At 41.8% G+C, this 25738-nt stretch overlaps 1 protein-coding gene across 2 annotated transcripts in view; it reads right to left on the reverse strand.

Moving 5' to 3' along the window:
• pcdh15b (protocadherin-related 15b) overlaps positions 1 to 25738 on the reverse strand; it is a 155563-nt gene that overhangs the window by 115831 nt on the left and 13994 nt on the right. The window contains exons 2-4 of one of the 2 annotated variants that reach the window (XM_023830939.2): positions 23960 to 24081; positions 14602 to 14616; positions 13992 to 14057 (exon numbers count right to left, since the gene is read on the reverse strand). In XM_023830939.2, the coding sequence (XP_023686707.2) occupies positions 13992 to 14057; positions 14602 to 14616; positions 23960 to 24077 (199 nt within the window). In that variant the 5' untranslated portion in view covers positions 24078 to 24081. The remainder of the gene's footprint in view (positions 1 to 13991; positions 14058 to 14601; positions 14617 to 23959; positions 24082 to 25738) is intronic. The other variant, XM_072703571.1, reaches the window with a different exon arrangement.

The following is a 25738-nucleotide window of genomic DNA, read 5'->3' on the forward strand; positions in this document are numbered from 1 at the left end:
TGATAAAAAAAAGGGGGATGTCTTTGCCCAGACGATCTCTACACATCTCAACGCAAAGCTTAAGACAATCCAGGGTAGCAAGCCAGGTGGAAAGTCATTGTGGTACGCAAAATGAATACCCCCCCACCCCCAATTTAGGCATTACTCAGTGACAAAGACTTATGGATACATACTAAATATGAGGATGAGGCCCTTACTAAATTATATGGAATGCAGAAAGGAAAGAGTCCCACCAAAATGGCATAGCAAATACTGTAATATACTTCAGCAGTGTGACTGTGATTGAGAGTTTAACCCAAACAGGGATGATAATAGATTTAGAATGGCACTGTGTACTAGGATGGATAAGTCAGAACTGGATAAATATATAGCATTTGAAAGAGAGATACAAGTTTTCAAAAGGATTTTTTTTTTGTTTTAATCTCCAAATTCCCCTCTGGTATTAGATGGGGACACTGCATTACTCTGAAGCGGAAAACATGCCACCACACAATGGGATGGAGTCCAAACATCGCAGATCCAAAGTCTCTAGCCGCTGTCCCGTACTCTGGGATGCCCCCAAAACAGGGCCTCCCTGGACAGACATACAAGGCACCGCAGGATATTTTCGAAATGTGTTTCCTCTTTTAATCAGACGTATTACACACTGCCAAATTATATGCTTGCTCGAGGGGCGATGACGAACATCTATGAGGAATCCTTTTACCCGAAAGCAGGACAAGTTTAAGATGGCAGCTACTTCCTGGCCTATAAAGAATGACTGGATCTGATTAACAAAATTAATTATTTAATGGAAAATTTTGCATTTCGACATTCTTAGCAGATGACAACAATCATTTATGATCAGATATTATTTAGATTCAGAATAAAATGAAAGGCTGAATGCATGACTTTTGATCTCTTTGTTAACTTACTGTGATGTTCTTCTCATAAAAATACATCCTTTGATTCCTTTTTATTAAGAAAAAAAAGCTTGTAAAAACATGAAAAGGTGAAGAGCCATATGTCTGAAACCAGACGTGTTTCTGAAGCCAGTCCTCGGGGACCCCAGACGGTCCACGTTTTCACTCTCTCCCAATTCCCTGAAAGTTGGGAGGAAGCAAAAATGCGGATCGTCTGAGGCTCCCTAAGGACTGGCTTCAGAAACACTGTTCTATGCACGTCTGCAGTAACTCTGATATTTGACAGCGTAGCCGGTATTTTAAGTGTTTAAGTGAGCAAATCTCCAGTCTGGCTTTAACATGGTATCAGCCTCGGCAGGTAGCGGTCTGTGGAGGGCCGGAGGGCCCTGCAGTGGGGGTGGGGGGGGCCACTCACGGGCAGGCCCATCGCTGGCAGCCTCGCAGCTTGAGAAAGTGCTGCGCTGCGCCCCCCAGAGAAGGCCACAGTTAAACATGCCCTTCCAGCTGTTTAAGAAGGGCATTATCATTGTTTGGTGCACTGCAGAGACGATTCTGCTGCCCGCCAACTCCATCAGAAAATCGGCAATAATGGGAAGGAAACACAACTTGGTGTGAATGTCGAGTCATTTAAATTCCAGATTTTCATAAATACACACAGAATGGTTTTTATGATAGTCAAACCCTGTCAAATATTAAGAGGTTAAACAATACAGAGTCCATTTATTAAACTTATTAAGCTGGAATAACAGTACTGTTGACTACAGAAACTACTTTGAATTTAGGAATAATACTTATATATGAGAAGTCGACAAACTGAACAAGTTTTTAAAAAGCAATGGTTTTGGGGGTAAAATAGAGCTGTTTATAATATATAAACCTTTTATAACTTAATATAATAAGTTTAGTAATGGCAACGTGGTTAAGTATATATTTACGGGTTGACTGTAGCAGAAATGCCACATTTCCATCCCTGGCACGATTTCGCGTCACACTACACTTAGTGCTGGTTAAACACCTTACTGTGAAAATGTATTCCCAGAATACGGTGCTACTGGAGCCACTGGCCATATAATTGCATCGCAGATAGCTGGGCATTCTGCTGACAGAAATAAGGCACAGCTGTTTCCATTCTGAAATTAATTGTTTCTGGATGTGCTTCAGAGAAATCCATGGCATTTAAGTATATAATAAGGTTAAGTGTTTTAAACAATTTGGCCACAGACTTGTTTTCACAATACATAATTCTATCATTCAGTCTACTACCTCAGTCAATGGCGTATGAAATTACATATTTGTATATTTGCTTGTACCTAAGGTGGAATTATGTCAGCCTCTCTGCTACACTGATGCATTGAAAATGGCTCCTGTGCTAGCTTTATGTTTGCATAATCACATAGCTCAAGCTTTCCTAACACACACATGGTCTGGCATAAATGACTGTAATGCCATTTGCTTTCCACAATCTTAAAACAGCTTAACAATTGTTTTGAACCTTAAATATAATTTTAAATTGATGTTAGCTTAGTAATGCAGTCTGTAGCCACACACATGCAGGGTAGTGAGCTTTAATCCCACATCTGGTTTATACCGTTGTTTATATCTTTTCGCTCTGGGTGTCCAACCATGTGATCTTCTATTAAATGCCCGTAGCAGGTGTCCTATATGGGACTGGCATCCCATCCAGAGTGTCCACACCTTTTGCCATGGGCAAGTCGGGGATAGGCTCAATTTGGCAGTACACAGCATGCAGCTTGATGCATTAATTCTGGTTTTCTATATAAAGTGTAAACCAGGGGGGGTTTCTAGCTATTGAAAAAAAGCTACAGCCCCGAGTAATCGGACTTAACGACACCCATGCTATAAACTCTAACAACTTTAGTAAATGTGACCATAATCCCAGTCTTGAGGGTCTGTCTCAGTGTTACTTGCGGCGTGTTCATCATGCAAAGAGACAAATGCAATTTTATATGGATCCCATTTTCTGACACTGCAGGATCCAATGATTAGTTTCTAAGTCCAGGTGATAGATGCCAAGAGCAAAGACTTGCTACACCCATCTGCTCAGTCCCACCTCCTGCTCAGTCGCACCTCCTGCTCAGTCCCACCTCCTGCTCAGTCCCACCTCCTGCTCAGTCCCACCTCCTGCCCAGTCCCACCTCCTGCCCAGTCCCACCTCCTGCTCAGTCCCACCTCCTGCCCAGTCCCACCTCCAGCACCCTCCCAAGAAGGTGCCGCGAGTTCTGCTCTTTTTATATTTCTGAGGTTTTTATGCAACCAAACCCACAAGCTCTCAATATCCCCACCTTTCTAACACCAGGCAAGTACAATTATTATTGCACTTTATCATTCAACGGAATGAAAGGTGAATGAAATTTAAAATGGACTTTAAAATGTACTCTTAATAAACGCCTTTAGTGTGTCTTACAGATTTCAAACCTTTGCTTTGTGTGCAGCTCAGTTTTTTTAGACTATTGCACTATTATTACAAGCGGAGTTCATTACCTTTCCCAGGGACACAATAATATGGGCCTTTTGGGATTAAACAGGGGATGGGAAACATGCAAAGTATGAATAAAAGGGCCATATGAACAGCAAAAACCACAATGCATTATAATTACAACGAGATGACAATTACACCAGGTGTGGAAGGGCTATACACCATACATACAGCTGTGGTCAGCTGCATTGGTAATAACAAAGATCAGTCAAAACCCAGAACATCAGCAAAATGGCAACCGGTACAAGAAAAGGTCAAATCAGCAAGTAAAGTCAAAAACACAGAAGGCCAGAAATACAGAAGAGCACATGAAGCACCGATAGCATGGAAAAAGGCAGCATCACGGCGGCCGCTGCCCCTCTCCTCGCGGCATTGTTTCAGAATACAGAAAGCGGGTATTGAGCCTCATGGCGGATGTCAGGGGCGTGGCCAGGTGAAAAACCTGGCCCGAGGATTCCGGACCGGAGGGGGTTTATGAGATACAAGACAACCTGGAATAGAACACGGAGAAATGGAATCGGAACAAAGGAAACACGGATCTGCACACAAGGCGCAACAAGAGGAACCCCCTGGTTATTAAACGCAAGGCCCCTGGCTACGATTAACCTGCTGAAACACTTTATTTCACATTTTAGCTTCATCGCTTATACTCTCCTCTAAAGCACAGGTGTCAAATTCCAGTCCTGGGGGGCTGGAGCCCTGTGTAGCTTAGCTCTTTCCCTGTTCCGCCACAAATGATTCAGCTCAAGAGCTGTGTGGTAATTAGCACTAGGAGTTGCAAGGAGTTGAATCAGGTGTGTTAAATGAGGAGAAACCCAAAAATGTGCAGCGCTCCGGCCTTCCAGGGCTAAAGTTTGTCACCCTTGCTCTAAAGTAATTTATAATTCTTAATCATCAGTACAGCTGGATGTGTTACCCAAGCAGTTCAAATGAAGCACATCGTTTAAGAGTACCACAGCGGGCTACATCCAACAGCAGGGACCTTCTAAGGCAGTGTTTCTCAACCCAGTCCTCAGCGAACCTCAGCCAGTCCACGTTTTTGCTCCCTCCCAGCTCACCTGTACCAGCTATTCCGTGTTCCTGATTGGCTGGGAGCTGGGAGGGAGCAAAAACGTGGACTGGCTGGGGTTCGCTGAGGACTGGGTTGAGAAACACTGTACTAAGGGGCGCGTCCTTAATCACAGAAAGCAGGCACTGAAGGTTCTATGCTTTTTACAAAGTATGCAACCTGCTTAGGTATGAGTGGTGTCTGCTTCAGCAGTAACATGCGGATCATTCCTTATGCTTCCCCGCCTTTCATCAATACAGCCAGTCTTCCAGGCCCCGCCCACCTGCAGCTTGTCAGTAGCTAATTTAAGAGTACTTATCATGCTGGGCTGGGGTGGGGTGGGGACAGCACTTTGTCACCGGCCTGCATGGGCTCTGAGGTATGCTAAATGGTTAATGATGAACTTCGTATTGCCCTAACACACAGCACCAAGAAACATACATGCTGACCCACCGTTAACATGAAAACTATCCTTCGTCAAAAAGATGTTCATAGTTAAGATTTTAATTAATAAATTGTATAATTAATAAATGTAAAACATCGATTTTCCATATTGCGAATCCAGCACAAGGCCGTTGTTGGTATTTGGGGTTAGCAAGTCTGCAAGAGTGTCAAACTTAATATTGGTGCTGAGAAATTACAGGGTCTCATTCATGTATGAGGGTGTCATGACAGAGCAGTTTAACCTTAAGTGCATTTTCTCAAACGCTATATTAGGTTTTTTATGATTTTTGTGTTTTCCATTCATATCAGTTTGGTCAGCTCATGGGATAAATCACATGTTTATTTCAGTTATCCGTGCATGCTGAGTTTTATTCATCGTGCGTCGGCCTTCCAAGAATCTGAAAGGGGATGGACCCTATCCCACCAAGCGTGGGACACAAGCTCACACTGGATGAGAATTTTTGTTAAGAAGTGTTGAGGGGTAAAGTGTCGAGAGGTCTCAGGGTCGGGCAAAAGACAACAAAACATCCAAAAAAAAATTTGGGATCGGTGATTTATTCTGTCATCAGCTCATGTTCTGGCTTCTCCCATTAAACACTCCAAAAACAAGAGAAAAAATAAAGAAAACAACAAAGAAAACCTCAAAGAAAAACTAATACAAATAACTATCAAACAAGCTGAGGATCTCCAACTCCGAGAGCACACAAGTAGCTGGGCCCAAAAAAAAACAACCTAACCCTTCCACCATCTTATAAACCCTTGTCCCCACCCCTCTAATTGGGAGCTACCATTCCCCTCTGGCTATAGGGGTACCACCGTACCACAAGGGACAAAAGGGCAATAAATATAAAGACTTTGCGGAGTTTCCACAGGTGCGCGCCCATCTGTTTCCACCCTTGCCGATCCTGCGAACAAAATCTTGGTAGAAAGATACCAAAACAATAATTCATTATTGCGGTAAAATGCCACTGTCCCCTTAAGATAGTGAGGACGGTTCCATACGCACGGCCTCACAAGAAGCCACAGAAGAGAAGGGAGGTGGGTATTTTGTTTTTTGGCTGGAAGATCACATTCACCTTTAATAACCGCTGAGTACCCAAAGGCCTGCACTAACCACAACCAATTCTAACAGGAATGGATAGTAATAATTGTTTTTTTTAAAGGTCTAAAATAGGAAAGTAAAAATTGTTTACTGAAATATTTACTAAACTACTTAGGAAATCTAAAGGCTGTATTATTGGACTAAATTAGATGACCTGCTCATCAGTCATTACAGTCTATTCTGGTCTGTCCATTACAGCAACATTTTTTTTCTGTCTATTGACTTCTCTATGATTTGTGGGATGTTCCTTTGAATCACGAAAGCGTGAATATTAAACCTTATCTGTGAAATGTGCTCCGCTATTAGAAAACACGATGCCATATTGTACCAACTCCAAAATGCTTAACTGAGTGATAACAAAAATCAAAGGGAAAATATTATATTTAGCTCTAAATCCGGTACATGGCTGTGTTGAGCCTGGGGCCTATACTTTGGGTGCAAGGAACAGAACACCATGGATGGGATGCATGCTGAACCGGTTTAAAATACCTAAGGAGCAAAGGTATACCCTTCTGCATCACCCTCTGCATCCTTAAACTCCTCACGTCATAGCGCCTCCACACTTCCAGAAGAGAACCAGGTACCAGTCAGCGACAACAGGAAGAGCTCCAACAATAAACAACAGCAGCAACAGTGCAATTCCAGCAGAAGGACGTTTCTCCCCCCTCTCACCAAGACATATTTCACAAGTTTTACAAGCCCATAAACCCCACTGTGGATTCAGGATACATAAAGAGAGGAAACAGGAGGCGCCGGCAGCGTTCTCTGCAGCGCGGAGCTTCCGGACAGCCGCTTCACGCCCCAGCGCCGGAGAGCGCGCCGCAGCGGGTGTGGCGGTTACCAGCGCCGGCGCCGCTCACCCCAGCCGCTCCAGCCGTAATCCCCACCAGCGGCAGGTGCGGGCGACTAATCCGCCACTTTTATCCACTCTTGAGTGACAAATTTACCTTTTCATTACTGCCAGCGGGAATGAACCCGTTGTTTCAAAGGCGCGGTGCTCCGCTCCTGCGCAAATGGCAGCCTCCAAATCGCACGCAGGCCATTCGGAGGAATTAGCACGCTTTCGGGAGTCAGGAGTCCCAGGCGGCCCTTTCGGATTAACAAGCAGCCATTTCATGATTCCACAGTCAGCAGGACTTCAGAATCACAAGGCAATTACCTAGGAGTTAGGGCCCAGCAATGCTTAATTAAGTGAAAAAATAATCCTGAGGATGGATATTCGACTATTCTAAAAAACAAAAAAACAAAAAACAAATGCTTTTTACTCTACTGGAGTTTTGAATACTCCTAGTGTCCGGCCAAGCATTCAAAAAAGGACTTTAAAAATGCAAATCTAGTCTACAATAGATTCACCTACATTTAAATCACTTGCACAGTTGGATAGAATTGCTAATATGTTTTTGTCTTGGGGCATAAAATTATCACATAATAAACAATAATTAAATCACTGGGTTTTCAGTGAAATTTTGTAGAGGGGAAAAAATAGCCCTTGCAGTGATGGAAAAAAATACCTTTAAAATGACGCATCACATTCACAGGATGGCCATCTGCATCGTTTTAGCTGCGTGTTACTGTTATTAGACTAATTAGACAGAAAGTGAATAAAGGGTTAGGCAATTAACGGCACAGCAGCATAAAAGATTGGGGTGGGGGGGGGGGGGGGGAGAGAGAGACAACAAGGCAGGTTTATTCTCCTCCCCCGCTAACTAAAGTGTAGCTTATTCTGAAGGTTTAAGAAGCCTCCTCTGATCTTTCATGCACACTTCACTCTAAGCCCTTCATTTCATATTGTACTGTTCCCTCAATCAATGACTGATGTCCTTCCCTGTGATATGCCAATTGATTTCAGGTCAATAACAAGGCCCTCACGCTCTGACCCTGTCCCCCTCTATCCTGTGATATGGCGGGATTTTCAGGGGGCCCTCACATTGGCTGGAAAAAATTTTCAGCGAATGGATGCAAACTCCACCGTACGCACCAGCCAGTGATCTTCCATCCTCCTCGATCAACATACTGGGGCCTTGTGCAGAATGTGACCATGCCTGCCCCTACCCATGGTGAGAGTATAAAAAGCATAATACGAATGAAACGAGCAATCATTACCACGGAATCGGTAGCTGCTTCTTTAAAGGGCCTGCTGAACACAGGATGAAATGAGTAATTTAACTGGCTTTCATTGGGGCCAGTTTTCCAATAACTTTTTGCTTTATGTGACTTGGCGACTCATAAAATTCACCTTCCTTAGTGTAAGATCCAGGGCAATAGCTTATTTACGTTTAAAGTTTTTCTTCTGAGGCTTTGTTAAGAAAATGGGGGAAGGTTTTACTTAGCAGTAGATTCCATTACTGCATTGTACAGCTTACTGCATATTTGCTTAATATTCAGTGACTTTTGTCAACAAAAAACACATCTACAGTACTGTGCACAGTCAAAGAAAGTACTTAAAGCTATTCATCTAGGTAGTGACTGTATATTTGCTAAAAAAGACAATTTAGCATTAGAACATAAAGAAATCTACAACTAATTTTAAATAAACCAGAATTTCTTCTGTTCTCCAAAAAGTTACTCACATCTCGCTGGATGGCTAGATGAACAGCGCTTCAGTTCCCAAACCTCTCCTCAGGGGCACCTCAGCCACTCCATGTATTCATTAAATTTCACCACCAGGCCACTTAATTAGTTAAATAACTCCATGAGGTATTGATTAGCCAAACAAGGTGAGGTAGTGGTTGACTTAAACAATACATGGGTGCAGGGCTGCATGATATCACTTCACGATATAATTGAGATATGCACAGTAATCACCAGGGCTTTAAGTAACGGGTGTAAAAATTTGTCCAGGCGGCAGTCCTATACATGTACAGATGTTTACCAGCACCAACAATTTGATAAGCAGATCAGCAGTACGTCTAAAATATTAATGAGATGTTTACTAGTTACGAATCTGTAAAACCGTGGTGCATACTTATGTTTATTAAATTCGGTTAGTGGAGCACGCCACATACTACTGTTTTGGTACATCATGGAAGCCATAAGCACTGAAGTGCTGCTGAAGAAAGGAACAGCTCAACAGCCACAATGTTTTTTTAAAGGAGGAGATATTGTGGATAAACAAGGTAAAGCGGCGTTGGTGGTGTGGTGGTACATTGTGCAGTTTAAAAGGTCCCACTTTACAATAAAGCTCCCTTTTGTCACTTGTAAATGGTAGCAACTCATTAATAAAAAGAAAACAGTGTTATAACTTAAAATTGTCTATAAATAATTTACAAAGTGTTACAACCTAATTAATAACCAGATTATAAACCATTAATAAACCCTTTATATGGGTAGCCTTATCGTAAAGTAGCACTGTTTAAAATCGGACACGTTTATTAAGCATAAGAATATGCTGAATTCATACACATCTAACCTTTGGGCATCACAATATTCTTCTCATTAATATTTTAGGCGCACTACTAATCTGCTTAATCAAACTGCAGCCATAAGTTAACATCCGTACAGCAGCGAAAGCCAGCTTCCAGATACATTTTTACTATCATCATCTAAAGCGCTGGTGATTATTGCACATGCGTGATATAATTGCAATGTGATACCGTGCAGCCCTACATGCATGTAATCATTGTAATGGATGGTGGTTGCAAATACTGGGGTGACTTTAGGAGAGGTTTTGAAATGGCTACGCCGACACACTTTCACAGACACAATATCATAGTTTTACACCGTTTTACAACCTATGTAGATAATTTAAACATAATTTTCTTTGACTGCCTAAGACTTTTTCAAAGCTCTGTACATGTATACATTTACATATTCACTTTCAGCTGCGGAATCCTGAGCAAGCAAACCTTACCGTCATCATCACCATCATTGTCTTAATCATCAAATTCCCTTCCATTCTCCTGGTAAGGATCACAGTGGCAGGAAGCCAAGCATGTCAGGCAAACCTCAGCCTCCACGGCCACGGACTCCAACTTTTCCTTATCAAGCCAGATAAATTCCCCCTGACGTGTCCTGAGCCTACCCTGGGGCCTCTACCCGGGGGGTCGTTCTGGGAGTGGCTCCGTTAGGACATGACCAGGTGGCATCCTTACAAGACTTCCAGATTTCCACAAGCACACTTTTACCCACAAAAAAAATTCCGCTTGCCACTGGTCATGAATCAACCACTTTAACTCAATCCCACATTGGTCAGGAAAAAGAAAAAAAAATCAGTTCCTCTGAAAGCTTTATTGGAGCTCTGAAAGGACAATGGTTTTCTTTCACTTATTCTGTATTCACAAGCCTGTCACTGACAATGCAACCTATGCAGGAAACCAGCGACACAGCTATCAAGCAGAAAATGAAACACAGAAGCATATTAACCCCAATGGAAAACAGAAAACCCTTAAGAAGTGTTCCAGCGTATTTGTGTGCTTGTTTGTTGATTAATCTTAAGCCCGCAATGTGCATGTTTGAAAGTTTTTTTTTTCCATTATTTTAATTAACCAAATGAATGCACAGTATGCTCTATTTCTTTAGAGAATAGTCTAGTTTGATGGATACTAAACCATTTTGGTTCATGTCATGTATGGATGGTAACAATACAAATTGTTTTCCTCAGGAACATTCTTGTTCTCCTTTAAATTAGGCCTCTCAGTCTTCCTATGCAAGACAGCTCAATGAAGCGAACTACAAAAATAAACTCCTATCCACAAGCCCCACTGAATCACACACCTGCCAAATATCTTTTTCTTTAAAGGTGATTACATTTTTTTTTCGTCTGAGAGGGGATTAACCAATTCTTCGTTGTGTAGTTACTAGGTAAATTGGAGTTACAAGGACCCAGATAAAAGGCCATAAAATGTAAATCTTTTTTCCAGGCTGGTGCAGACAACAGAAGAGCTATTATAGCAGCTGATATCTAGACTAATAAACAGATCATTACGGGTCATTTCTCTCTCAGACACAAAAAGCAACTGTCTTTGCTATAATCAACACATTCAAGGAAAGGAGAAAAAAAAAATCCACTCTGACGTGCAGTCAGTAAGAACGAGTCCAGTGCTCAGACACTGCATCTCAACTGAAAGGTAGTGCAGTGAGACAATCATTCTTAAACAACCAAGATCTGAAGTCATTCCTCTTCCACGGTTTAGGTTGGGCTCTAGAGTGTCTTAAAAGAAGAAAAAAGAACTCTCATAAGATAGTCAGCTTGTTCTGTGTGACTGCTGAACCAACATCTATTTCTTTCCTTGAAACAGTAAAGGTGTATGAGATCCCAGAGCTCTCCTAAACAGCCAGGGTTGTGTACCATCTTATAGGTCCATATGATACATATTGCCTATGTACTGTTGTGCTCTGAATGGGATGTTTACTCTGTCCCCATCTAGGCCAAACAAGTAAACATGCGGCAAAAACATCTCAAGGTAACTACTCAGTAATAACTATTAATACTGGGACATCTAGCAGCACATGGAGAGAAGAAATCCTATTATCTGTGATATGTAATATGTTTGAGAGCATAAATAGGGCGCATGGTAAATGGTAATTGCTTTAGACGATAAAAATAGACAGTCCACTTTACATTCCATGTCATGCTTGCATCTGTGGAGTTTGATCAGTGGGAATGGAAGCAGTGTGGCCAGACAACTGGGACCAATATCCGAAGTAAATTACTAGTTTATGATGAAACATTCTCAGACAGCCTCCGGAGTGGACCCCCGAAGGCCCCGCTGAGCATAAGGGGATGTTCATCAGTTGCTTATTAATAAAAATACATTTTAAACCTGCCGTCAGAATTACATGCCGTAAAATGGGGTCGGGAAAGCATTCTCTGAGTTCTTAGAAATAATTAAAAGCAGTGGGTCCACAGGAAACTGTATGCATTTGGGAGGGAATATTATGTCATCTAAAGCAAGTACATTTATAATGTTTATATTACGTTTCCATTTGGTAATTTTAATGAAATGATGTTAATGAAAGCAGAAGTATTTTATCCATTAGCACAGTACCAGACCCTTTCTGCTATGCTAAAAGTACAAAAGAAAGAGCAAAAAATATATGTCTGAAAAATATACAGGGATGCTGCCTTCTAATCAATCAGCGAGGCTAATGTGCAGCTAATGACTGCATGTCTGTTTGTAAATCACGTCACCTAATCACGTCACAAAAGGCCACTTCAGCAAAGCAGGCCGCGCCGTTTCCTTTGATTTGGCGCAGGAGCGAGACGACCCAGTCGAAGATATACAGATGAACGGCGCTTCAGTGCTGCCAACGTGCCAAAGAGGGAGAAAGCGAAATAATAAAGGTGTCGCGTCAAGTGCAAGCTAACGAGAAGGACTCCATGTCTCTGAGCTTGCCGTTCATTAAGCCGTTTTAACCCGCCATGCAAAACACCTGCAGGGGGAAAAGGCAGTTTTGCACCTGCTTAATTACGTGACACTTCCGACAGCAAATCACGGCTGCAACTCCAAACTAAACCGGCAGTCGTGGGGAAACAAGCGAGCCCCGGAGAGGCTGGTAATTAGCAGGCCGCAAAGCCAGCATCCCAGGTGTTGTTCGCGCTGGACGGTGCCTCTGACCTTCCTTCACACTTGTCAGCTGTATCACTACCGCCGGCTCGTAATTACAGCTACGGCTGATGTGCCCACCCCACCCGTGCGCTTCAACCAGTATGATCGACAAAGGGGAAATATTTATTCCATAATGGGCTCCCTCGCCACGATCCCATGCTGAACGCCATCTGTACTGCGCCCGCCCCACCCTGTGCGAAGAAGCTAGGGAGATCATCTGAAAAGCGGAATGGAAAAGTACGAAGAAAACAACTCTGCTAATTAGCGTTAAAGACGCAAAGTCGGCGTGTCCTGTTAGCAGGCTTATTCTGACCTCCAGAAAGTGATTTCCACACCTCCGTCAGAAGAGAAGAATCTGGCGTGCGCCTTCGATTTGACTAAGTACCGTTCAAGAAAGTTTTCTCTGACCTCAATGAAGGAACATTAATAAAAAAATACCCGACCATCCATCTTCCATCTGCTTATCTAGTAAAGGGTCATGGGGGAGATATACAGTCGAGTATGGGCAGCCCACCACAGGAAACATACTGTACATGCACACACTCATACACTATCAACAACACTGAGGCCCCAATTCTCACAAGTACGTCTTTGACCTGCTGGTGAAAAGCAGAGTACATGGGGGAAATCTATGCGACATGCATACTCCGCGAGACATAGACACACACACACACACCCCTAACACTTCTAAACATATTTTATGAAATTCAGTTCAAAAGCTTTCTGCCAAACAAGTTCTGAAGCAGGGAGCTGTTGCACTGTATATTTAATATCATTCAAAAGAGAAAACACAGAAACGTTTTCCCTTGAAATGAAAAGGAAGCAAAATAATTATATAATTATATATTTTCCGTTGTGTCTCAGCTTTTTTTTTGTCCCCTGTAGGGTATTAAAACAAATTACTCCATTTCCTACATTTACAACACAACTTTTTCCATGAACTGTCTTTATGAATGTCTAATGAAAATAAGCAAACCGTATCATGTACCACTGGGACTTTACAGCACAACATTTACAACACAACATTACCTCTAAACTCTCCTTATGAATGTGTAGTGCAAATATGCAAACTGTATTATATACCATGTGGGACTTTACAACACAACATTTCCCTTAGACTGTCCTTATGAATGTGCAGTGCAAATACACAAACCGGATTACGTACCATTGGGACTTTATAACACAACATTTAAAACACAACATTTCCCCTAGACTGTCCTTATGAATGTGCAGTGCAAATACACAAACCGGATTACGTACTATTGGGAATTTATAACACAACATTTACAACACAACATTTCCCCTAGACTGTCCTTATGAATGTACAGTGCAAATACACAAACCAGATTACGTACCATTGGGAATTTATAACATGACATTTACAACACAACATTTCCCCTAGACTGTCCTTATGAATGTGCAGTGCAAATACACAAACCGGATTACGTACCATTGGGACTTTCCTCATCAATGGCTACGATAGTGGCAGGGGGCCCCGCCCTGGAGAGCTTACATTCTGAAAATGAAGAATAAAGAGGAAACACAAATATTTCAGTGCACTCTACATAATAATTCTCTAAAAACTCTACATCTCTTTCAATGCAATTTCATTGTAACACGCAGCAGAACTACATGGTTCAGCCTCCACTATTAACCCCCCCCCCGTCCCCCCGTATAACTATATCACCCATTGTATGGTGATTATTATGTTTATTGCAACATTTCTTGCACATTTTCTAGAGTTCTCAAAAACACATGCATTGTTGTATATATCAGCCAGACTGCTTGTAGCCATTGTTGTATTTGTCTACCATATGCATGTTGAGCAGCCATATTATTACACTGGAGAGCCATTGACAAACAAAGTCACATTCCCTATGTGTGACCATACTCGGCCAATAAAGCTTATTCTGATTTTTCCACAAAGCCACCCCAGGGAACTGAAGGCTTTGTGCCGTGGCCTTGTGCCGCGTGGGACGGGGTTAATTTACAGCTAGAGTCAGTTCAGATGAAGAGAAAGAAGTGACAGTGAAGAAATAGGAAGAGATCTATTATCTTACCCTCATACTGCCAGTCTGGAGTCAAAGTTAGTGACGATCAGTGGGAAGAGGAGAGGCAGCGGAAGGATGGAAGAGAAGAGAAGCATGAATTGTTCATCCATCCAGTGCTCAGAAGATTGTTTTTAAAGATAACAACTGACAGCTTAAAGTGTAAAGCATACAGCAGGCAGGAGAGCAGGAACATTAACACTTCATTTGCTTCACAAATGTAAAACATTTTGATTTATTAAGAATACAACCCTAGTAGTCTTACATATAATTGTGCATCAGAGCAGCACATTACTGTGTCCTGAACTTGCACTATCCCATGTCTGGCGGTAAATATGTACTATAGCAGATACATTATTCCTAGCGATGAATGGCAAACAGCACACACATATTTTGAGCATGTTACTGGTAATCCGTGCAAGGTAGTTAAACACAACACATAATATTGTGCTTCAGTACATAATGGAGACCTGTTGCAGAAAGGGTGCTGAACATTTTACATTGTAGGCGTGGAGGCCAATCCAATGACACGTTTAATGGAAGGCGGACTGATGTCAAGGGTTTGGACAGTTCAGGCTCTGGAATCCTTTTATTCTCACACAAGGACTCATTCATTAAGCCACAACATGTAGTTATTCAATCCAACAGCACAGATAACTCACTGAAAGCATCAACATGGTCCTCATGTTTTTCACGATACTGTCTCTAGGAAGATCGATAAAAGTGTGGGTTGGTGGGAACGCAATGTGCTATATGTTGGAGCCCACGTTAGATGTCCAAAGGGCTAAATTTCATTCCACTGCTTCCACTTGAGTGCTTGGAGACACATAGACCTTCACAGGAAATATATGAGGGCGATGGCCCAGCACAAATCACACAAAACGGAAACTCTAATGTCACGGAATTCGCAGTAATGAAGATCGCTGGCAATGGGTGGGAACGGATTTCCCTGACGATTCGCCACATTAAAAGGGTTATATATGCCTGTGCTCCAGCACCACCTTCCTATGCCTGGCAGACTGCAATAGTGATAAAAACAGGGACATTGCTCCTTGAAACAAAATGCTCAAAAAATGCCCCATAACAGAGACGCTCCCTCCTCCTCCAGTTACGGACGGGTCAGCCTGACTCAGCTAACAGTGGGTTATGCGGGTTATGCTGGACTGCAACAAGATGTTGTGTCTTTGGCATAAATACACACACGGCATCAATCTCAGAATGAATTTGCATCGATTATCCAGCTGAACCTCTTTGTGTCAGGCATCTGATAAAGGATCTCTGTTTAACATCCCTGACATTCTACACCCTTACTAGCCAGTTGTGTCATCACAATGGTTGCCAAAACAGAAACCGCTCTTATCAAATATGCATTTGGGAGACGCCTTCGCAACAAGGAGGACGGTGCATGAACTGAAAAGAAACAAATGCACAAACCGCAGTCAAATGTCTATGCAGCGCAACACAGAAATAATTTAAATTAAGCTGACAAAATGTGCGCTTTGGCACCGAGATGACCCAATTATTCGCATGGCAATTAAAAACATACCATGTCTGCAGCTCACTCCATAGAAAGCATTTCAAGAGAACATGTGATCACAGTCTGGGCACCACCAGCAGAGCTCACATCAAGATCAAACCCTATTATCCTCACACTAGTCCTTCCAGTGCACAGACAGTGCCTGCGGTGGTAGATCAAACTGCTCCCTTGTTTCCTTTCACAGAGTAAAAAAATAAAGAGAGGCACGTCTTTTCAATGGCGCGTGAAGAATCCCGACATCAGGATCCTCCCAGAAAGTGCACACATTCTGGCTAAGAACGCAGCCCCTTGTAAACACACACAGGACCTTCAAATGACAGATCGCGAACATCTCCCTCATTGTAAAATGACCGATGTAAAACAGTCACATAACAGATGAGTCCCAACACTCTTGAGTCTGTAATGGACTGCTATGCACTGACCACTTTCTGCTACCATCCCTATCCCAGCAAGTACCACAATGCCGGGGCGAAGGCAGGGATGAAAGTGGCTCGCTGAGTTTTGAAAAAAGTTCACAGAGAGTCCTGCGCCCGTTTGAGCCCGTGCGCCCTTTGCAGTCTTCGTTGTCCCTGCCATGGGAATAAGTTGTGCAGTAATTACACCAGTCTTGCCTACAGGCTCGAGCCTATCAATGATTCAGGTAGGACTGCTTTTAGCACAAACTCTAACTGTAGCTATCCTTGTGGAAACACAAGAATAAGTTTTAAATGCCCTTGTCAACACATCTTTAGAAAAATTACAATGTATCTGAAGATTTATGCCTGGAGCCATACTCATCTTCCATCAAATGAACCATGATCACACAAAGCCCATAGCTGCTGTCCTCCATCATCAAGACATTTTCATTGAAGGCAAAACATTGCACTTCTTATTTTACCTTCTCTAGACTCCATATTCCAGAGCTGCTTCATTGCCTTCTTTGAGGGGATTCTGGAAGAATTACCACAAACCACTAACAATCTGTGTGAGAAACATCTAGAAAAGCCCCATAAAACCTGACTGTTCGATTAAATGTTAATTAGCGAGATTATTCCACAGCGTTTCCATGTCGCAGCAAAGTGACTTTTTTGTGGGTCCTGTTTCTTGCTGTCACTTTTTATCTCTGCTTCCACCACAATTCTTCAACGTTATACATGCCTGCAATTACGCAACATTGTAAAACACGCAAACTAACACGGTAATTCAATGCCGCGTATCCATTTACACCTCTGATCGCTTTCCGGCTTGTCGGCGAGGCCTGAGCTGGAGGCTGACAAGGACGGGACGACGCACATCCTCCCAGCTCTACAATGTTTAACAGGCTTTGTCCATCAGAGCACCATCTTACGGGTAAAGGGCAGGGTCAGTTAACTACATCACCAAGGCAGCTAGAGCCACAGAAACCTTCAACAAATATTACACACCTGTAATCTGTCTCATTACACCCCAAGAATGAGACCCGTCTAGGGTGACAATGATTACACCCAACACTGAGCTGACCCTGTAACAGAATGACAACACGGGGCACAATTTTAAATGAAACCCTAATGGCTACATTCATGAACAGAATGGAAGAGCGGAAAGGATCCAACCACTCAACTGCGCATCAGATGTGAGCACTGCACATGTGCTTTTGTTCATATATTATCTTAAACTGACCCATATGCTGAAATAATCTCCAAGACTGACGGCATACCTGACCCTCTGATGTCTGCAATGACATTACCGTCACAGAGCATAATCACCCCAGAAAGCAATAAGACAGACAATGCATATAAATCTGAATGAATATGTACTAAAGCACACAGAGGAGAGGGCATACAAAAGCCTGCACTTTAAGATAAAATCCTTCCCCACATTGGCAATGCTGCTCTTTTTGTTTAGATTACCGAGGAGCCTGATTCAATGGGAACAGGGTTAGCCTGCATGGCACACTTCAGCTCGTGGCTGTGTTTGGATCCTCCGCTGAGGATTCAGTCAGTCACTTCAGCAAGCATACAGACATCAGACACCATAGACACCATATAACAAGCATCTGCAATAATAATAGCCGGAACAAACCGGTCTGTCTTTACGGCACACACACCGTGACAAAATCAAGGAGGAAATTTATGGTGTGGGTTCATACTTAAATTCTGGCATGGATGCAACGCAGAATAATCAATTTGGCACAAACTATGTCTACAACCACGAGGATGAAATGGTGAAGATTAGCCTCCTTTACCTTCCAAACTACACCGACAGTCAATCTGCCAAGCAGGTAGATAATGTATTTGACCAAGTGACTGATAAATTCCTTGTACACTATTTTGGCACTAGCTGATACTAGACCACCTCAGACTGAAACCATCAGCGATTAAATACCGTTACCATGATAATAAATGAAAACTCATATTGCAAGGTATTTATTCATATGAACAAGCCAGATATTAACGAATTTTTTTATATATATTTATATATATATATTTTATATATATATATATATATATATATATATATAAATTAAACATTCTTATGCGCAATGAACATAAGTCAGTCACATACTGAATATCTGGATCTTACCTTGTCAGCAGTGCTGGGAAATGATATTGAATTTGAAATTAGGGGCACCTCAGAGTACAGGGTTTATTGATAGATGCGAGATTTATATGTTTACGGGCTGTCATTAAACATAAAAAACTGCAGGTGACTCCTGATATGAACTAGCCTGGTCCAGTGAAAACCTGGGGTGTCTTTAACTTCTACAAGGCTGTGAATATCATTAGTCAGAGGAAAATTCCACAGATCTCCACTATTCTTGCTGAGACAGAAAGGTGAGCCTCCAGGGAGAGGAGCTCTGATGTCCAGGGACGGCAGGTCACGGCAGGCAGCAGCACTGGCTAATGGACATGGAGCAGATCCATGCTCTCCTCAGGGAGAAGCCCAACTCTCCGAAGACCTCGTTCGTGATGCTGTAATGCTGAGCTGAAACTGCTCGACATTCATGCCCTAACCAGCCCGGGGATATACAAAAAAGGGGTTGTTTGCCCAGGGATGCTTAAATCAAGCTGGTAACAAACTCAGCTTTGTTTAAGAGCATTCGCTCATGGCTCCTACACACCTATTACTGTGTTCTGAAAGGAGATGAGAATGAGAGGGATGTTGGGGGAGGGGGGGGGGGGGGGAAGCGAAAGAACAGGGAGTATGGGGATGAATTCGGCGTGCCCTGATTTACCCTCAGAGGGGTGCCGGCACAGCAGTGAGGACCGATTCCTGGGAGGTGAAAATCAGCTTGGACGGATTTGCCACAAACAGGAACTAGCAGGTGTTCAGGCAGCCAATTCAGAGCCCAGTCAAGCCCTACATGATCCTGCTGATCGCAGTGCAGCTGATTAAACATGCCGCTACGACGGTAATAACCGGACAGTCTTTGATACCTTCCAGCGAGCCCGGATTGCACCAGGAAATTGTAATGCTAAACAGGTGCGCACATAAATGTTTAACGCCGGGCGGCAACAAAGGAAGATAAACTTCTGAATATAACAGAGCTCTGCGGCAGGAGTAGGTGGTACTGTGAGCACCTTGACTGTATGTGACCAGTGTGGCACATAGACTGCTTTGTATGAATTTTAAAGTAGGTGATGTTTGGTGAAAGGGTCACACGTACCAATGCCAAGAAATGCGTCAAGTGCAGGAAATTGACCGGGGGAGGGAAAAATGTGCCAAAATGTTGCGCATAAATCCACATACAGATCCTCCCACGGATTGGCAAAATAAAATAATGACGCCCAATAATGGCGGATCAGTTTTTTTTCAGAACATCACACTTTGATGGCCTGTAGTCTTTTATCGAGATGGGAGGGGGGGATGACTAGTTACTCATCTAAGAACTGCACTTTACGAAACTACAAAACGCAAGAATATCTCCGGTGCTCTTCAGGACTGGCGGCTAGTCATACAGGAATGTTTCGCGGCCAAACCAAAAATTACACTGAACAAGCAGTTTACCGTTAAAATGATCCAGTGCAATCAATGAAGTGCAGCCAGTGTAATCTGTCACTACAGTATTATTGGGTTTGTAAAATTATGTTTTTTTGTCCAGCATCTTTCTAGGGGAAACGTGCAGGTAAAAATGTGGTTACGCGGCAGGGCTGCAGTTCGCTTGAGCCGTAGCGCCGTCACTTGATTGCAAGAGTAAATTTAAAGCTATTTAATTAAGAGCAGGAAGAGGAAAGCGTGGTGATAGTGGTGCTATAGGTACAGGTGAGACCGAGACGACTTTCTGGACAGCTGCCATGTCCTTTCTGCATTTGGAAGCTTTGCTCTTAAGATGATCGCAGAGAGTAATGGCCACTGGCCATAAAATAGGCACATATAGACCCTGTCCCCTGTCCACCCCCATTGTAACATTGAAGGAGATGCCCCTAGCAGAATTTGACCAATTGGCAGGAGATCAGATGGATCTGGAGTGACCTGGCCACACAGGTCATGAGTCGGGGAAGTACTGTCAGAAATGCTCCGGTAATCGCTTCATTTCAGTTCCATCATTACATCACTTCATAATAAAAGCAGACAGATCCGTGCACATGCCCTGGGTCCCGCTCAATGCTCATCGAAGACGTAATGTCCATTTGCCGACATGCATTAGCCACTGCTGTACACAAATGATTCAGTTTAATGCCATTTACATGCAACATAACACCCATAAGCAACTTGTAAAATATATATCATAATATGGTCGTATGGGAGATGTCACGAGGTATTAACAGATTGTAATAAGTCATGCAATGAGGGAATATGTGTCAGTTAAATTGTCACAATTAATGAAGTCTGAGTGATGCTCCCGTTTAATACAGAAGTAGTCAGAATATGGTCATGTGATGCTCTTCACTAACGTGCTGGAATGCAGTGAGCAGTCATTCAACCAACTGGACAGAAAATCCACAGTTTATGTATTACTCCTAATGTACTGGTATAAGAACAGATTACTGCAAGAAACTTGCGTCTAGCTGTATTTTGAATGTACAGTACTAGTACTGGTACACTTACCTGTGTTATATATATATTAGTGCTGTCAAACGATTAATCAGATTAATCACAGGGCTGCTGTGGATTAATTTAGATTAATCACGATTAAATATCATTAATTTTTAACCTATATTAATAGCATTTCATTTTGCATGAGCAAACAGACTCAAGAAAAAAGGGAATATATATGCACTTAACATGTTTATTGAACATCTTGAACACGAGTCGGATGCATTCCATCTGCCACAGAAGTGCAATACCATGGACCCATATCAAAAAGCAAGATTTTTTGCTTAGCCGGACAACTTGTCGGATTTAAGGTACCTCAGTTTAAATGGTCTTTATCTTTGTTCACTTACAATTAGCCCGAACTATCGTAAATCCAACAAATAATCCGACTAATCATGAAATCCAATTCTAGCCCGGTTAATTGCCATTGTTAGAAATATCAGTTAACACATTACGTGCGGTGCTTTACGTATAAAACTCAGTAGCAACACGTCCACAGATACGTTGGACGGTATAGTGTGTGCGACCGATTTAATGAGCCACAAATGAGAAGTACTGCTTAAACAGTATAAAACTACAACTTTCCCTTCTGTTGATAAAGGGTGCAGCCATCGTGGATTCTGAACTCTACTTGTGGTGCTCCGAGATATTGCTCGGATTTCCGAGAAACGGGAGCACGCATGTCGTCACTTCCGGCTTCAAAACTGGGAATCCAACTCGGAATACGAGTTCCAAGGGCAAATGGAACGCACCAAAACTGCTCCAAATGGGTTGATGGAGACATTTCAGGGATTTTGAGTCATTCTGCGCTGCAGATGGGTTAATTGCGTTAAAAATTTTAATCAGATTAATCATGATGATGGATTAATCCGTGTTAACCCGTTAATTTTGATATTTGATATATATTTTTTTTTTCTTCTTCTTTTGCCTTCAATGTATATATATTTAACAGGATAAGTTTAAGAACAGAAAAAGTACTGTACATCCAAAATACAGCAAGACACAACTCTCTTTTGAGACCATAATAACATTTATTCAGTTGTAAATCAAGCAGCAAAAATGTGAGATTTTTCTCTTTCTTTCTTTCTTTTTTTTTTAAACCTTGACATTCTGCTTTTTAAGGACACGTTTTACAAAGTTTCCCCAAGCAAGAGGAAAGAGCATCAATAAATCAATAGTATGCTTCAGAATATTTAACTTCATTATGGCTTTGGTCAGAAGCAAAGACATTTGCACCCTTGACTTCACTAACGGATACTAACATATGCTTCAGTGGGTCAACTCTTCCCCATAAATTCAAATTTAGTTTAATACATATAATATCCACCAGTGGGCAGAGGCTAACAGAGAGAAAGAAGTGTCTAGTTTCAGAACACTGCAGCAGAACTGCACTGGAGTACTCTCTGGGGAAACAAGGGGAGGATGTATTCTCATCCAAGTTAACGCAAAAATCAAACTTAATAATATCAAAAACACTACTGATGTCATGTGGAAACACTGCGGAAATCATAATGCTTCATTAAGGAGTTTAGAAATAGGAGAAATGTTATTTTTTTCTGGATGTCATGTTTTAAATGAAAATAACCTTAACTTTACAGTTAGAAGACTGGCTAAAAATTAGGTACTGGGTGCTATGGGAACAAAACCTATGAAACATAAGGAAATCCGACACCCCCTCAAGGACACTGCTGTTGCCATCAGCAGAACGGCTGACCTCTTCTGGTCCAAAAATCATGACCCTGTTTCTGCTTGGCCGGTGGGGAATGCTCACAGGATGCATTTCACAGCTCACAGGATGAATCCCTGCTCCTCAGAGAAGACTGATAACCCACCTCTTCAAAATCAACAACATTAGGGAAACACTGCACCCTTCTGAGAGTTTTGTAAACTTGGCGCTACTGCAGTGCTATATGGTAAAAATCTTCCTTACAATTCTCTGAATACTAATTCTCTGTGCTCAGGACTGGTTTTATTGCATACATTTACAGCAGTTGTGCTCCAGGACAAGTCACTCTGGACAAATGTGCCAGCTCCCTAATTAAATGACTTTACAGCGTTTCGCCAATAATTTGTCCTTCTTTAATGCAGCATGCAAGCATTACACTCAGATTTTTTTTTGCTCTTCCTGGGACCATCTTAAGAAATTGATATCATAGTTAAAAAAATGCATATTAGTATCTTTGCAATAAATATTTAAAATTACCTACAAGCATTCTTATAGTGATAAACCATGCCAGCATGGCTACTGACTGAAATAGTGACAAAATGTTTCACCTAGGGGCGGGCGATATGGCCATAGCATCATTTTACGATATTTTTGGTTCAAATCACCATCCACGATATAGATCACAATTTCTTTTATTTGTTTACAAACCAACCAAATTATGACATTTGTAGTAATGTTAATTAACCATTCAACCATTGAACCAGCAACTCTACCCTTACAAGTAACATTCAATGGTGTAAGTTTGTTGGGGGGAAGGGGGGGGGTTATTGGCCAGTTCAGATTATTGGGAGGATTACAACCCCCCCAACCCCCCAACCCCACATAATTTATGATCATGGTAACACCGCTTGCAGAATTCTACTCAGGGCTTGACATAACTAGTATGCATGCACCGTATAAAACAATATGCACGAATTTGCACTTATGTGCATTTGTGCTGTTATGATAGTAAATTACCGCACATTTTAACCGTTATATGACTAAAGACATACTGCTCTGTCATAATTCATCAATGTGGATACAGCTGCAACCGGTCAGCACAAATTATCATTACATCACCCACCATGACTTTCACCCACGTTGGCTTTGATGAATAGTACGAGATAACCTACCTTCAGTGTTATCCTGAGAAGAACTAAAGGCAACCACACAAAGGAGTCCAATCCCTATCCCCAAGCACGTGAAGGGCCACGATGCTGGCTGCATTTTCCGTGAAGCGTTACTGTGCATTCAGCTGAGGGAGAGGGAGAAGAGGAGATTACACTTATTTACTGATCACACAGATGCCGTTCTGCTTGCAGCGACTTCAGTTTCCACAATTAAATACACATTTCAGGAATGTGTTATTTATGGATATTAGAAACATTACAAATTGACTTCATTTAAAATCTGTCTACTGATAAAAAAATAAACTGGAGAATTTATATATCGTCGTGTCAACCTAAACTTCGATTTGAAAAATACATTAACAGAGATGCAATTACTTTGAAAACTGCAGTCTATATCTTTAATTGCTAAAATATATCTGTGAATTATACAAAGTATTTTAAACTGAAAAATGGATACGGTCACTTTTATCAAGACAAATTAGATTGCATAAAGACAGATGCTGCAAATCAGTATTTTAAAACTGTTTCAGTAACTTAAGAGCTTATGAAAAGGAATTTCACTTAGTTTACCACAGTGAACATTCTACAGTTGTGTTTCAGTACATCAGTATGGAAACATTCTTAACACAGATAATCATGGTTGACCTCTATTTGAAACAGCACTATATTGAATAAGTGGTTAAGGTAAATAGATGGATGGATGGATGGATGGATGGATGGATTGTTCACTGACTTGAAATGAACCTATATTGCTACTATTCACCATCCATAAACCAAGTGTAGGTAATATATGTGTATTTGTATGCTCCAAGAGACTAAGTAACACTAATATTTGAACAAAACTAATTACAACAAATTCAAAAGGTGGCATAAAGCAAGACAAATACAAGGAATAAAAACACACAAAACCAGTTAACCAATGGTTTCCTTGCAAGCGTTCCAGCAACACCCGACTTCTGATACATGGCCATTTTAGACAGCAGCGCGTTCTGCACAGCGAACAGCTACAGTACCAGCACTCGCTTTCACTATCGACTTCCAATAAGCAAATAGTCCGGGACACCTCTTCTCCGGGCCGCTGTAATCCCGGGAAGTAACAGAGACAACAACTGGCTCATTGTGCCAATGCCAGGATGTCAGCAAAAGCATCTAAAGCGAAAAGAACATCTACTCCTCCACTCCCACACACAGCTCACATACCCAGATAGAGACATTCTGCAAGTGTTTCCAGTGGCCACAGTGCAAATCTGCTTTGGCTTAAGAACACACAATACCTGCATTACGATTCCCAGCACATGTGCACATGTAAATGAACATGAAAGCAGAAAGATAACAACAAGCACTATTATATAATAAAGATGGTAAAAAACAAAATCATTATTACAATTAATGCATGACTATTGCTACATGCTGGAATCGACATAGGATTATCATAAGAGTATAGAAATCATTTGTTGTAATAACTGTGCTTCCCTATATTGTGACCATAATCTTGTGGTACTCTCTACATTGTAATCTTGTGGTACTCGCTACATTGTAATCTTGTGGTACTCGCTACATTGTAATCTTGTGGTACTCGCTACATTGTAATCTTGTGGTACTCGCTACATTGTAATCTTGTGGTACTCTCTACATTGTAATCTTGCGGTACTCTCAGTGTACAGTGGTATTGTTTTACATGTTAATTTTATATTCCATTAATTTAGAAATATGCCCACATTGGGACATTCCCTGCCTCTCACTTCCATGATAATTTTATAAATAAAATGACACATAAATTAT

This window comes from Paramormyrops kingsleyae, chromosome 20 (assembly GCF_048594095.1).
Source record: "Paramormyrops kingsleyae isolate MSU_618 chromosome 20, PKINGS_0.4, whole genome shotgun sequence".
Lineage (NCBI taxonomy): Eukaryota > Metazoa > Chordata > Actinopteri > Osteoglossiformes > Mormyridae > Paramormyrops > Paramormyrops kingsleyae.